Source organism: Aspergillus chevalieri, chromosome 7, assembly GCF_016861735.1.
Source record: "Aspergillus chevalieri M1 DNA, chromosome 7, nearly complete sequence".
In the NCBI taxonomy this organism is placed as follows: Eukaryota; Fungi; Ascomycota; class Eurotiomycetes; order Eurotiales; family Aspergillaceae; genus Aspergillus; species Aspergillus chevalieri.
In genome coordinates, this window is record NC_057368.1 from 180393 (window position 1) to 194600 (window position 14208).

A 14208-nucleotide genomic window follows, 5' to 3' on the forward strand; every position below is an offset into this window, starting at 1 on the left:
CTATGCTGGTTGCATTATAGACACAGTCGCTCCTGCCGTTCTTGCTGTTCTTGCCGTATGGGGGTTGTACCTTCCCGGGAAGGCACGACGAGCTCCTGGCGGCAGGTACAAAACAGAGCATTTTCCCTCCCTCCTCTTCCTCTTTCTTCTCTCTCCCATCTTTCACCCATCTCTCGTTCCCCGTTTATTCTCTTTCAAAAGCTGCATTCGTTACTATCGTGCTACACTCTTAGACTCACTGTCATCTCCATTCTCGTTCGTTATCATCCAGTCAACTACACCTGATGTCGACCGTCCAGCCTGTCCCAAAGTTCTGCATTTTCAGGCCTGAAGGCAGATTCACACCGCTGATCGAAATGGATCAGCTGCCGTCGTGGCTTTGGGTGAGAGGTGCGGACCAGTTTCACCCTTTTATTTATCCGGAGATGGTTCTTGCCTCCCGTGCTATGGTCCCTCGAGATGGCGAGTACGACGTGGTCTGCCGCAACTGCTACTCCACCATCGACAACTTGCATAGGAGTGTTTCGCAGAGCTATGGCCCGTCACCTCCCCCGGCTCCGGTTCCCAAGAATGCCAACTTGTCCGATCCTCTAGGCCACTGCAAGACTGAATACCCGGTCATGCCAGGGTTTCGCCTGCCCTTTGTAGACCTGTCTGTGCCTGGGGTGGGCGCTTACGTTGAGGATCCATACGTTGGCATGTGTCTGGTGGAATGTCCATGGCTGCTGAGCACGAGCAGTCGACTCTCTTCGGTGTTTCCGACTTCCATGGTCCCCAAAGGGTCGTTCAGCCCTGAGTCGGATGACTCCATTGGATCCAGGCTCAATCCAGAAGCGGTGCCCCATGAGCCCAGTTTGCCTGCGCCGTACGCGCTGTCCGATCCAACATGGGCCCAGCCGATCGATGACGCCATTTCGCATCTTTCCCGTTCGAATTCCCGCTCCCTCTTCAGCGTCGAGTATACCGGTGCCAATGAAGAATCTACCTCGACACCCGCTCAAAAATTTCATGCTGCCCTCGAGCAACTCAAGAGTACTATTGGTGTCCGCCGTGACTTGACATCCCCTGAGCTCGAGCAACTCAGGAACAACATCGATGTCCGCCGTAACTTGGCATCCCCTGAGCTCGAGCTTGAGCCAGCTCTCCCTATGACACGTTATCTGGTCGGCAAAGAAGGAGGTCGGCGTCCTTGGAAAAATGACAGGCACTGTCGGGGCGGGAGTGTTCGCAAGCCGAGCAGACATGTTCGCAAGCCGAGCAGGCGTGTTCGCAAGCCGAGCGTCAAGCGACTGGGCTCCCTCAAGGTGGCCTCACCGCGACAGGTGAATGCAGCGACGAAGCGACAAGATCGACGAGAGAAGTTGAAGGCCCGGATCAACCACGGAAGGGGAAATGGGCGCCGTTATTCACACAGGCCCTGGCGTACGCAGATGGCAAATCGTTGACTGGATCATCCTTAGTCTTTTTTTCTTGCTGTTTTTAATCCCTTGAATTTCGTTCGTTATATGTGGGATAATGGATTACTTCATGGTCAGTAGATAGGGCTTACAGTTCAGCCGTTTGTTTAAGTTAGTTTCACATCGGTTTACTGTTGTTTCAATGGATGATGTTTAAGTCTGTCAAGTCAGCGATTGCATTGTAGCATCGAATCTTTTCAGCGTAGCGTTCAATCCAAATTAGTCGTTAGGGACATGCACTTGTATTTCTCTGATGCGAAGCGGAATTTAGACGCATCTATATACTCTATTTCCATAGAACACCGGTGTCCAAATATACTAAACGTAGGCCCTTACACTCCCTGCTTAGAACGCCTCAAATCCGAATCCAACCGTAATTCCTTCACCACCTGAATCCCACTATACGCATCACCGGGAGTAGCAGAACCCACCCGGTCCTCCTTCTGCCTTTGCCCTTCCCGACTCTGCTCACGACTCATCTCCAAACTCGCCTCCAAGCTTGACTCGCGATGCTGCACACCAGTCCGTCTCTCCGCCGCAGTAACACTAGCCTCATACCCCGCACATCCATCCCCAAAATGCAAGAAATTATTATTCCCCACGAAAGATAAATATGGACGAACGACAGGCCGTTCCTGATCAGATGCGCTGGAGATACGCAGAGACGACGGGAGGAGACGCACAATTAGGGGACGGAGAGGCGGGAGGCTAGAGCATATGATGGCGACATTTGCTTCAATGGAGGACCATATTGCCGCAAGGGAGTTGTAGCGCGTGACATCGTTGTGGGAGGCGAGTTTGGCGAGGGCGGGGATGCGGACGACGCTTACTATGCAGACGCTACATTAATCAGCACATGGGACTTGAGTGGTAAAATGGAGACAAGAGTGACGTACAAAATGCCCAATCCAAAAACCAACACAACAGCAACCTTATGCCGCCGTGGCAACTTCAACCTCACCAGCACGGGCATCGGCAAGAACACAATCCACATATCCGTGGCGATCTACAACGCGGCATTCAAAAACCAAAGCGACTGCGGCAGGCATCTCTGCTTCGATACGGGACTCCAGAAATCCGACACGGGAATGCAAAACATAAACGAGCTAAGGACCAGCCACAACGCGATGAGCGGGATGATGCACAGGCTGATTGTCACGGTGAGGCGGTACTTGCTCATCATAGGGAGGAGGCGGAGGTAGAGGGCCAGCATGGAGATCTTAGTGAAGCTTATGGTTAGGTTGTAGAAGGGGATCGTGAGGTAGAAGGCTTTGAGTTGCTTGGTTATTTGCGATTGGGTGAGGTCATTCCGAGAGGTTCCTAGGCCGTAGTGCGTTTCTGGTTTTTGTTAGATGCTCCCCCGTATGGTCAATTCTTTGCTGCTGGGGATAGCGGACCAAGTATCGCAAAAGCGAAGAAGACATAGTCTGTCAACTACAACCCGTCAGTGACTCGCCCTACCAGCGCAGCGAGTAACATACCAACGCGACCACAATCAACCAATCATCCCATCCTGCCGTCTTCACTACCCGCAGCCTCGTAAACAGTCTCAGTGCAACAGCTACCGTGGCCAGGCCGGTGAATATCGAGAAGATGGCCACGGTATTGGACATGCTGGGAATCCGCGGTCTGTCCGGATGTCCATCATTAGGCCAGTAATGAAGTACGGAGTAGTGAAGAGGAATCCAGAACAGTTAAATCGAAGCAAGAGCAGATGAATTGGCGGTTCGACTACAAAAAAGCGAGTCTAAATCTTGGTTGTCATTGCGTCAAGACTTCGTCTCGACCGGATCTAGATCTAAGCCTCGGATGTTTCCTGATTCGGTAGGTGAGCAAATGGCTGCCGCGTGCGACAAGAGAAAAATAGTAGTGTCATCACAATGCATTATTCTATATGATGTACAAAACCATGGCACGTTCAAAACAAAGTAAATCTGTACAGCCAAAATAAACAAATTCATTCACCCGAACATAACTCCTATGTCATAATTCGCTTACAGACGGGACTTGAGGTTGGACTGGAGACGGCGCTCGACAGCAGCCATGTACTCCTTGGTGGTAACCCACGCCTCACGGTTCTTCCGGCCGCAGGAGAGGGCCAAGTCCTTGGTCATGATACCCTCGTCGTTGACAACGTCGACACAGGCACGCTCGAGCTCCTCGGCGAAGGTAACGAGCTCCGGGTTGTTGTCGAGCTTGCCACGCTGCACAAGACCGCGGGTCCAGGCGAAGATCGAGGCAATGGGGTTAGTCGAGGTCTCATTGCCCTTCTGGTGCTCACGGTAGTGACGAGTGACGGTACCGTGGGCGGCCTCGGACTCGAACGCCTCACCGGTGGGGGTGATGAGGGTGGAGGTCATCAGACCGAGAGAGCCGAAGCCCTGAGCGACAATGTCGGACTGGACGTCACCGTCGTAGTCTATGCACGTTAGAATGTATGATAGATAGAAGAGATGCTGGAGACTTACTCTTAAGGGCCATCACGAAGCCACCCTCAGACTTGATCATCTGGGCGACCATGTCGTCGATGAGACGGTGCTCGTACCAGATACCCTTGGCGTCAAACTCCTTCTTGTAGTCCTTCTCGAAGATCTCCTGGAAGATATCCTTGAAGCGGCCATCGTACTTCTTGAGGATGGTGTTCTTGGTGCTCATGTAGAGGGGCAGACCCTTGAGGAGGGCGACCTGGAAGCTGGAGTGGGCGAAGCCGCGGATGGACTCATCGGTGTTGTACTGGGTCTGGGCAACACCACCGCCAGGATAGTCGAAGACCTTGACGGTCTCGGGCTGACCACCCTCGGGGGTGTAAACCAGCTCGAGCTTACCGGGGCCAGGGATGACCCGGTCGGTGGCACGGTACTGGTCACCGAAGGCGTGACGGCCGATGATGATGGGCTTGGTCCAGCCAGGGACGAGGCGGGGGATGGTGGGGATGATGATGGGCTCACGGAAGACGGTACCGCCGAGAATGTTACGGATGGTTCCGTTGGGCGAAAGCCACACTGGAATGGTCAATTGCTGTCAAGTCAAGCGGTCAAAGATGTAGCTTACTCTTCTTCAGCTTGAACTCCTCGACACGGGCCTCATCGGGAGTGATGGTGGCACACTTGACACCAACGCCATACTTCTTGATGGCCTCAGCCGAGTCGATAGTGACCTGGTCGTTGGTCTCGTCACGGTATTCGAGACCCAAGTCGTAGTACTTGAGGTCAATGTCGAGGTAACTGGTCCCTCTCAGTGATCACATTCCGACAGTATATAAACACACGTGAAACTTACGGCAGGATCAACTGCAATGGAATTAGCCAATGTTCTTATCGTGTAAAAATACAAACAGGTTTAAGCATACCTTCTCTCTGATCTCCTTCCAGATGATACGGGTCATCTACATCACCGGAACGAACCGGTCAGCACATGTTTCAAGACAATTACCATTGACAGTCTTCCAGATCCTCCCGATGCAAGGCTAGCCGGTGACTCATTCTCGAGTCTCATATGTCACGAGGAAGATGATCCTCGGGATAATTGACTTTTTCGATATGCAGCTCACCCGCCTTGACCGAGGGACCGAGGAAGCGACAGGGTTCACGGGAGGTATATATATAAAGCCACCGCAGCACCACCGGAGAGACAATTCCATACCTCATCACCGTCCAGTTCAACAACTGGGTTTTGGACCTTGATCTTCTTTCCGTCGAAAGCCATGGTGCGGACTTGGTTGAGGTTTGTAGGGAGCACTCCAGACCAGCGGGAGGTAGTAGACAGAGGGGAACTTCCAAGGGAACGAGAAAGCACAGAAGCACGAGAACTGTAGGCACGGATAGAGGAAGGAGAGGAAGTAGTGTTAGAAGAGGAAGAGTGGTAAGAAGAAGAGGAAGAGGAAGAAGAGGAAACAATAAAAGAGCCGAGAGGGGCGGCGGGGAGAGGGGTCGATGAGGCGGCGAGAGAGCGTCGCGCAAAGGCGGAACTGGCCCGAAGAGCAGCAGCCATCACGGTTCAATGATTTGATAGTATGGAGGGGGATTGAACGGTAGTTGAAATCGGTTCGGATCCTACTGGCTGTGTAGTTCTGCCGGCCGGGGAGAAGAGCAATAGTGTTAGGTCACGCACATCACGGACGAGGACATTGGAGGGGAATGGAGGGTGGAGGGGAATACCCGAGGCTAGATTAGGACGAGCTTTGGGAATCTGGGAGTTTCGTAGTCTGTCTGGGGTTCGGATAGATGGAGGTTGCGTTGCAGTGGAAGCTCGGAAGAACGCAAAGCCTGGATTCAAGCAGTAATTGATTAGTTAGCTGGTTATGAAGCAAATAATCAACGGAGCAGAACGGAACCAGCCGGGAAAAGTTACTGAACCTTTAAGAATATATCCGTTAAGCTCTTCCGGGAGTTGAGGAGGCTCTGGAGCCGTGGTTAGAAGTACAGTAGAGGGAAGTGGGAGAGGAAAAATGAGAGCGGGATGAACGAGGGTACATATAAGAGGGACCAGACTGACCGGAAACAAGCGCTTTGGATAATAGCTGTGACTCTGTAAGTCACCGGTGTCTTTCTCTTCTGGTTTCTACTGCCTTTTTTTTTTTTTTCCTCAAGTATATTGTGCTGGCCGATGTCGGTCATGTCACGAGACCTCATAGTCTACCACATAGCTCACTCATTCCCAGATTGTAGCATAGTAGTACTCTACTGTAACTACTTGCTACACTGCTACCCTACAAAATAGACAGACACTACTATACAGCAATGAGATTCAATTGATCAATTTACCTTGCTATTACCTACATACAACTATCTCCCTCCAGCCGGAGTCTGCACCCTCCTCCGCCCCCACTAGTTTCCCGCGGCAACGAGCGGAAAAGAGGTTCACCGAGTCTCCTGCTCTAGCATGCCCGGAGATGCGACTCGACTCCGGTTCCTGCATACGACAGCATAGCATAGCATCGCATATACATACAGGCATCCAATTGCACAGTACTCTATAGATAGGATATTATATTCATGTCCCATGGCCCGAAACGGACCGTTTTGTTGAAAATACATGCCAATCATGTCCTCGTCATGCTCATGTCTATATACTTGAAATGTTGAAATCGAATGCCTCGAGCGCTTAACACATTAAACCAACGGAAATAATTACGCCAAAGGAATGATTCCTCCCAATTAATCTAGAACATCCCGTCAATCTCCCCGGTCTCGGGGTCGATGTCGATGTTGAGATAACCCGGCGCTGTGGGCAATCCTGGAATTGTCTGGATATCTGCCGCCAGTGCGTACCTGTCATATATTAGCGGGAGTCTTGGGGGGTAAAGGTAAAGAGGAAAGGCAAAACCTACAGATATCCAGCGCCAACTGCCAACCGCACATCCCGAATGGGCACCGTGAACCCGGTCGGCACACCCTTCAGTTCGGGGTCGTGACTGAGCGAGTACTGCGTCTTGGCAATGCAAATCGGGAGGTTACCATATCCTTGTTTGATGTAGGTGTCAACTTTCTTTTGTGCCAGTTCGCTGAACTCAACCTTCTCCGCTCCGTACATGGTCTGCGCAATCTTCTCAATTCGCTCTTGCACAGTGCCCTCCAGCTCGTACAAAAGCTTAAATTCCTTAGGCTTCGAGCTGGCTTGCACCACCGCCTTGGCCAGATCGACTGCTCCCGCACCACCTTCAGCCCAGTGGTTGGCGGGAACGGCATCCTCTGCACCGGCCGCGACAGCTTCTTCCCGGATGATGGCAATCTCAGCCTCGGTGTCCGTCGAGAAGCGGTTGATCGCCACGACGACGGGCACGCCGTATTGCTTGGCGTTCTCAATGTGCTTCTTGAGGTTAATGCAGCCCTTGCGGAGGACCTCGGTGTTCTCCGTGCGGTAGACTTCGGGCAAGGGAGCGCCAGCGGTAATGGCGGGACCACCGCCGTGAACCTTCAAGGCACGGACAGTCGCCACAATCACAACGGTGTCAGGCGACAGGCCAGACGACCGACACTTGATGTTGAAGAACCGTTCACCACCCATCGTGAAGTCGAAACCAGCCTCGGTAACGACGAAACCGGTCTTTGTCTCGTGGTCCTCGTCAGGCTCCGTACCAGCCAGCTTGAGGGCCAGCTTGTCCGCAAGCACGGAACTGGCACCGATACTGATGTTGGCGAAAGGACCGGCGTGAACCATGACCGGAGTACCCTCCAAACTCTGCATCATGTTGGGCTTGATTGCGTCCTTCATCAGCGCAGCAAGAGCGCCACCAGCACCGATATCATCGCAAGTGACCGGTTCGCCTCTCCGAGAGGTGGCCACGACCATACGTCCCAGACGTTCCCGCATGTCCTCGAGGCTGTTGCTCAGTGCCAGAATGGCCATACATTCACTGGCGACAGAGATATCGAATCCAGTCTCGCGGGTCAGACCCTTCTCCGAGGGCGCTTGTCCAACAGTGATCGAACGAAGGTGACGGTCGTTCACATCCAGTACGCGACGCCAGGTGATAGTCTCTGGATCGATGTCCAGGCGTGCAAAACGGTTCACTTCCTCCTCAGTGAGATCGTCCGGGTTGGTCTTCGTAATACCCAATTTCTGTAGTCGTTTGAACATGATGGGCTTGAACTCGCGCTTCCCGCCCTTGGGGGGTACCAATCGCTTGTAGAGAGGGGCATCCTTCTGGGTGGCTTCGTGAAACATACGGGTGTCGATAGCAGCAGCAAGCAAGTTGTTGGCAGCCGTAATGGCATGAATATCACCAGTCAAGTGCAGGTTGAACTCGTCCATTGGGATGACTTGACTGTATCCACCACCGGCAGCACCACCCTTGATACCAAATGTTGGACCCTGACTGGGCTGTCGAACGTTGGCAAAGCTAATGCGGTCAAGGTGGGCACCAAGTGCCTGAGTGAGACCAAGCGTGGTCGTCGATTTGCCCTCACCAAGTGGCGTGGGGGTAATACCGCAGACAAGGATGTACCGTCCATTGCGACGGTGGGCCAGGCGATCCAGGATGTCGAGGCTAATCTTGGCCTTAGTGTGACCGTAGGGCTCCAACTCATGAGGAGCAACGCCAATTTCGGCAGCAAGGTCGGTGATCTGCTTTGGGTACTGAGCGCGGGAGATGGCGATATCGGAAGGAACGGGCTCGGCCAATTTAATCGGCAATGGCGTCAGGTGTCGGTTCTTCTGGTTCTGGAAGTATACCTTGGCGGCGTTGACCACGTTCTTCATCAGCATGGCGACGGTCATCGGACCTACACCACCGGGCACAGGAGTGATCTGAGAAGACACCTGCGCGGCCGATTCGAACTCGACATCGCCTACCAGTCGCTGGCCGGACTTCTTGGTTGCGTCCGGCTTGTAGTTGATACCGACGTCGATCACCACGGCACCGGGCTTCAACCATTCACCCTTAACAAACTCGGTCTGACCAATAGCTGCAACAACAATGTCTGCGTTCTTCACAATTCGGGGCATATCCGGGGTCTTAGAGTGGCAGAGGGTGACGGTAGCATCAGCGTTTCTCAGCAGGTAACTGACAGGGCTGCCGACAATATCGCTACGACCAAGGACCACGGCTTCCTTGCCTGCAGGGTTCACTCCGCTGACGTGCAAGAGCTCCATGACCGCCTGGGGTGTGCAGGGCACGAAGTGAGGGGCACCACCCTTCTTCGCCAGCTCGCCAATGTTGATCGCACCGAAACCATCGACATCCTTCTCGTCGGCCACTGCGGACGTGACTGCGTGTTCGGACAGGTGAGCGGGGAGCGGCAATTGGACGAGGATACCGTGGACAGTGGTGTCGTTGTTGGCCTTGGTAATTTCTTGGAGCAACTCGGGCTGGGAGATGGATTCGGGGAAGTTGACGATTTTGCAGGTGATGTTGGCCTCCTCAGCAGCCTTCAATTTCATGCGCACATAGGTGCCTGGACGGGACGGTGGTCAGCTTCATGGTGAGTTTGAGAGTTTGACATGCACTCACTCGAATCGGATCGGCCGCCAACTATAAGGAGAGTATACTGTTAGTGACTTGATCAATGTTGATAGACACGCAAGAAGCGTAATCTCACCCTGGAAGATAACCAGACTAGGCTTGAACCTGGGGTTCGCCTGCTGAATCTGTTCAATCTCGGTCTTCAGACCATCGCGAATGCTCTTGGCAATGGCCGTTCCATCAATCTTAGTAGCCGTCATGGTGCCTCTCTGCGTATAGTAGCGGGTTTGGATAGAGTCAGAATCCTGCCGGCGCAGTGGATCAGTCCTGAAGAACAGCGGGGCACAATAACCGCGGGCCCTAACGCCACCTGCAATTAAGGACTGATGAAATTGACAAGGAGGAGATGAGGTGTGAGGGGAATAAGAAGTAGAAGAAGAGGAGAAGAAAAAAGGGAGAGAGCAAAAGAGGCGGGAAAGAGGCTGAGGGTGACCATCGGGAGTCCGATGATAGGGCCGGAGCGAAAAAGACTTTGATGGCACACCGCGGCGGGGTAGCGCGGCTAAACGGGCGGGGAGCAATGGCATCAGCGTGTTCGGCCGACTAATCGCATGTTAGGCACTGATCAGGGGAGATAGGATGATCCTGGGTTCGCATCGATAGTACTCCGTATTGAGGACAGATATCTTCAATTGACTGCAGATACAGCCGTATAGGATTCTCCTATCCTTATCCTTCATACAGAATATCGCATTAGTCAAGCTCCTTATGCTGTGGCTCACATAACCTCACATGTACATGTACAATTAGTCCTTCTCGGTCATGCGTCAGTTTCCGCGGGAACGGACCGGCATCAGATTGGCCTTGGCACCTTACTCTATTTGGAGGACGTGCTAGGGCTAGGGTTGTAATTACTAGTCACGTGAAAATTACCGGATTATCTCTCCCGGTATCACCGCGTATCCATACCGAACCAGAGTGTGCGATGGAAATTCAGCTTTGATGACTGTCGAGAGACGCCGATATCCTCCCCGCCAGCAACTCCGCCGCAAAGCCAGACTGACCTCTTGTTAGGCCATATACCTTGTTACTTCGACCTCTTTGCCTTCTTTTTTAGACCCTTCTTCTCTACCAGTTCCTCTCCCGGTCGGCCCAAAATGAGGCCTATCTTGCTGTCGGGCCATGTATGTCTCTATATGCTCCTGCCAAGTTCTTTGAAGATCCCACATCATATTTTTTTCTTTCCCACTGAAGGAAAAGGCCAATAAGACTGACTTGCGCTTTTCCATTTTCTGTCGTTATAGGAACGGTCCCTGAACCAAATCAAATTCAACCGTGATGGCGATCTCCTCTTCTCGGTCGCAAAGGATAAAATTGTGTGCGCTTGGTGGTCCGCCAACGGCGAGCGTCTGGGAACCTACAACGGTCACCAGGGTGCCATCTGGACAGTCGACGTCAGCCCCAACACCGTTCTCCTCGCTACCGGATCCGCAGATAACACCGTACGACTATGGAATGTGAAATCGGGCGAATGCGTGAAGGTCTGGGATTTCCCCACCGCCGTGAAGCGGGTCGAGTTCTCGCCGGATGGTAGCAGATTGTTGGCCGTGACGGAGAAGCGTATGGGCTTCCTGGGTACCATCGCAGTGCTCGACATTGCCTACGGCGACGGTCAGGGTGGAAACCTCGAGGCGCAGGCCGAGGAACCGACCTTGAAGATCACCTGCACAGAGGCCAAGGCGACAGTTGCAGGATGGAGTTATCTGGGCAAGTTCATTATTGCTGGTCACGAGGACGGCAGCGTCAGCCAGTACGACTCGAAGGTACGCTACACGGTGATAAAGAGCTTGGCTTAAGCACGGTGCTAATACGGTTTGCAATAGACCGGTGACCAGGTCGAGAACGTCCAGGCCCACGAGTTTGACCACCAGATCAACGACATCCAGTTCTCCGCCGACCGCACCTACTTCATTACCGCATCAAAAGACAAGACTGCCAAGGTACGTCGATATTTTTTGTTGTATCTCTGGTCTGGAACGGTCCACTGATATCATCTAGCTCATGTCCACCCGTAACCTCGCCATCCTCAAGACCTACGTTTCCGACACTCCCCTCAACAGCGCAACCATCACACCCAAGAAGGAATATGTGATCCTGGGAGGTGGTCAGGCCGCCATGGATGTCACCACCACCTCCGCTCGCCAGGGTAAATTTGAGGCTCGTTTCTACCACAAGATCTTCGAGGACGAAATCGGTCGTGTCCGTGGTCACTTCGGTCCCCTCAACACCGTCGGTGTCCACCCCAAGGGCACAGCATACGCCTCTGGTGGTGAGGACGGTTATGTCCGTGTGCACCACTTTGACAAGCCCTACTTTGATTTCCTGTACGAGGTCGAGCGCGAGCAGCTGAAGCGGTAAATGGAACGATGCAGCATGTGTGCGGGGGCAATTTGATTCTCGGTTTCTAAAATCATGCATTCGTGAGTATGTGCCACGAGGTGAAGACTTCTTTTCCTCTTTCCTTTCAATTCTTGCAAAAATGAACGGGCCACGTTAGGGCACGACGGGATGAGGTGACCTGGAGAGTGATTCAAGAAGGGGGCATGGTTTCTCATTTTTCTCATTTCCTTTTTTTTTCTTTATTCCACGATAAATCGGAGTTGGTACCTATATTCTTGTGATTTGTGTCTAATGAACCAAAATTTATGTGAATGGCTGAGACCTTGTCTCTTTCTCGTGTATAACTCGGCCGCTACACTCTACGGAGTACGAAGTACATAGACTAGATAAAATCCAGAAATGTCTTGTGAACGTTATTTGATATCTATGGAAACAGAGTAAGTATTGCATCGTGAGATTTCCCACCTTTAGAACAACCAAAGTGTGTTAATATGCGAAGAGAATGTGCATTGCTTCCTAACTGACGCCAGAAATGGCCCTTCCGACCAGCAGAAACGGGGAATGATGGATAACACAACAGCTAAAGTTCGAAACATGTCCGGCCGCGAAAGAGAACAGGCGTGGTATTTTCATAAATTTTTTGACATTAACATCAACCTCCCCTAAGAAAAAGCCGGGGCCTCACCGCCGGTCACTGTTTATTACTTTTGGCGAACCTTTCTTTCCCGATATCCGCGCCACGCAGTCTGACGTTGAGCACGCGCTCCATTGTGCTCAGAACCTTCTGGTCGGGAGTGGCGGTACCCTTCTCCATCTCCTGGATGACGGTGGCGGTGGTGTTGCATTTGGTCGCGAGTTCCTTTTGTGTCATTTTGTAGGGCTCCTCATTGCGGCGCTGCTTGATAGCGTTTGCCACTCGAGGACCGACGGTCTTGGGCTTGACGATGTCATCGCTGCGGTCGACCTTTGTCAAGTGTTGGCCTTCGCTACCGCCTGACTTGGAGGCCTGTGGAATACAGTTAATACACTGGCAAAAAAGAAAAAAAAAATTGTGCGGGGTCAACGTACAGCATTGCCAGTAGCGTACTTCTTCTCAGTACCAACAACAAGGCCCTGGCGCTGAGCAGCGTTCAAAGCGCTCTTACCCCGGACAGTAGTCTCACGGGGCGCGCCACCACCGGTATGCTTCTGACCGATGCGAGTAACAGAGTCCCAGTCGCTCATGGTGAATAAATGCGAATATGTGGCGTTAATAGGGGTACAAGACAGTTGGAAGTTCGAGCGGTGTTGGAGCGATCGAGGGGGGAAAGGTGGGGTGGATCGTGGGAGGTATTGAAGTTTGTAGGAAGGAAGGACGTCTCGCGACTCGGACGAATTTATATGGATGACACAGAAGGTTCTCGAGCCCTGGATGGCGGAGTAGGAGGGGAGTCATGCACTATTCCGCTTTTGGGGTTAGTGCGGCTTACCGATGGGGCAAAACATCATCGCTGGAGCCATTTCATCATCGCGGTTTCTTTCTTTTTTTCCCCCTATTTAAAGCCCGATATGCTTATTTTGTGAACAACTGAGGTACTTTTTTTAAAAAGAAAATTATTCATTCCAGATTCAAGAGATTTTGCAGCCAGCATAGCCTGCAGGACAACATGTCAATTGAACACTTATACCGCACTCGCCACCGAATTCCCATAACGACCATTATGTATGGGTACGCTCACATCCCACAAGAAACGACTAAACGACTTCAAGAAAGTTCAATACACCTCGTTTACACGGAATCAATCTCTCTGGGGTACTTTGGTCTATAATCATTCCGCAAACCGTCTTATTTGGGAGCAATGCTTTCCGATATCATCTATCTGTACGAATGCGGAAGACCGATATTTCAGACCTTGTCGAGCCGACTCATCTGTCTACAAGTAGACGTAGCGTATGAAGCCCATTTTGGCCTGTTGTCTCCACCATATATGCTGCATCTTGAGACTTCCTCCGAACTGAGAAGGGACTTCGCATGTTCTCAGGGATGGGATAACATCATATCCCGTGAGCTAATTCTGAGGCCTTCACTCATGCCAATACTGGACTTTATGCTAGTAGTGGTGTCATGTAGCTCCTGTTAACGTCTTCGCAGCATGGAAAATGAAGATCATTGAAATTCGTAGAGCCCTAGGAGTTTATGCCGGCACTGGAGACCGTATTTATAGGAAACCGGTTCCTCTCTACTTATTGTTGCTTTATTTTACAACAACTAGGTCGATTTCTCATGGTTGGCACAGAAACCCCGTCCTGACCAGGCTCATGTCACATTGATGGATATTAGAGCTGCTTTCGGAGCCGGGGATACCGGGATTGGGAAGTCCTTGGCTGTTATGAACAGGGTTAATGCAATCAGTTCGGCTCCAGGGTGTGGGTAATGAAGTCGTCGACTATTGCTGCAGCCTAGAAGCT

The 14208-nt window shown here is 52.1% G+C and overlaps 7 protein-coding genes across 7 annotated transcripts; 2 read left to right on the forward strand and 5 right to left on the reverse strand.

Moving 5' to 3' along the window:
* Positions 1-356: 356 nt before the first annotated feature.
* ACHE_70055S (uncharacterized protein) lies at positions 357-1445 on the forward strand (the record flags this gene model as incomplete). Its single annotated transcript, XM_043282346.1, has 1 exon — positions 357-1445. The coding sequence occupies one exon, from the start codon at positions 357-359 to the stop codon at positions 1443-1445; it is 1089 nt and encodes a 362-aa protein (XP_043139734.1).
* Positions 1446-1789: 344 nt separating this feature from the next.
* Positions 1790-2451, reverse strand: ACHE_70056A (uncharacterized protein; the record flags this gene model as incomplete). The annotated part of the gene is made up of 2 exons (XM_043282347.1): positions 1790-2297; positions 2354-2451. 2 exons carry the CDS (start codon positions 2449-2451, stop codon positions 1790-1792), a joined length of 606 nt encoding a protein of 201 aa, XP_043139735.1.
* A 12-nt stretch (positions 2452-2463) lies between these two features.
* Positions 2464-3070, reverse strand: ACHE_70057A (uncharacterized protein; the record flags this gene model as incomplete). The annotated part of the gene is made up of 3 exons (XM_043282348.1): positions 2464-2795; positions 2855-2891; positions 2939-3070. The coding sequence occupies 3 exons, from the start codon at positions 3068-3070 to the stop codon at positions 2464-2466; spliced, it is 501 nt and encodes a 166-aa protein (XP_043139736.1).
* A 381-nt stretch (positions 3071-3451) lies between these two features.
* On the reverse strand, positions 3452-5447 carry IDP1 (NADP-dependent isocitrate dehydrogenase; the record flags this gene model as incomplete). Its single annotated transcript, XM_043282349.1, has 6 exons — positions 3452-3876; positions 3926-4459; positions 4509-4681; positions 4737-4747; positions 4807-4842; positions 5100-5447. The coding sequence occupies 6 exons, from the start codon at positions 5445-5447 to the stop codon at positions 3452-3454; spliced, it is 1527 nt and encodes a 508-aa protein (XP_043139737.1).
* Positions 5448-6618: 1171 nt separating this feature from the next.
* On the reverse strand, positions 6619-9947 carry ADE3 (C-1-tetrahydrofolate synthase; the record flags this gene model as incomplete). Its single annotated transcript, XM_043282350.1, has 4 exons — positions 6619-6727; positions 6787-9352; positions 9409-9429; positions 9497-9947. 4 exons carry the CDS (start codon positions 9945-9947, stop codon positions 6619-6621), a joined length of 3147 nt encoding a protein of 1048 aa, XP_043139738.1.
* A 570-nt stretch (positions 9948-10517) lies between these two features.
* Positions 10518-11778, forward strand: tif34 (translation initiation factor eIF3 subunit i; the record flags this gene model as incomplete). The annotated part of the gene is made up of 4 exons (XM_043282351.1): positions 10518-10544; positions 10665-11183; positions 11244-11360; positions 11419-11778. The coding sequence occupies 4 exons, from the start codon at positions 10518-10520 to the stop codon at positions 11776-11778; spliced, it is 1023 nt and encodes a 340-aa protein (XP_043139739.1).
* Positions 11779-12451: 673 nt separating this feature from the next.
* On the reverse strand, positions 12452-12984 carry mbf1 (multiprotein-bridging factor 1; the record flags this gene model as incomplete). Its single annotated transcript, XM_043282352.1, has 2 exons — positions 12452-12766; positions 12829-12984. The coding sequence occupies 2 exons, from the start codon at positions 12982-12984 to the stop codon at positions 12452-12454; spliced, it is 471 nt and encodes a 156-aa protein (XP_043139740.1).
* Between the last annotated feature and the right edge of the window lie 1224 nt (positions 12985-14208).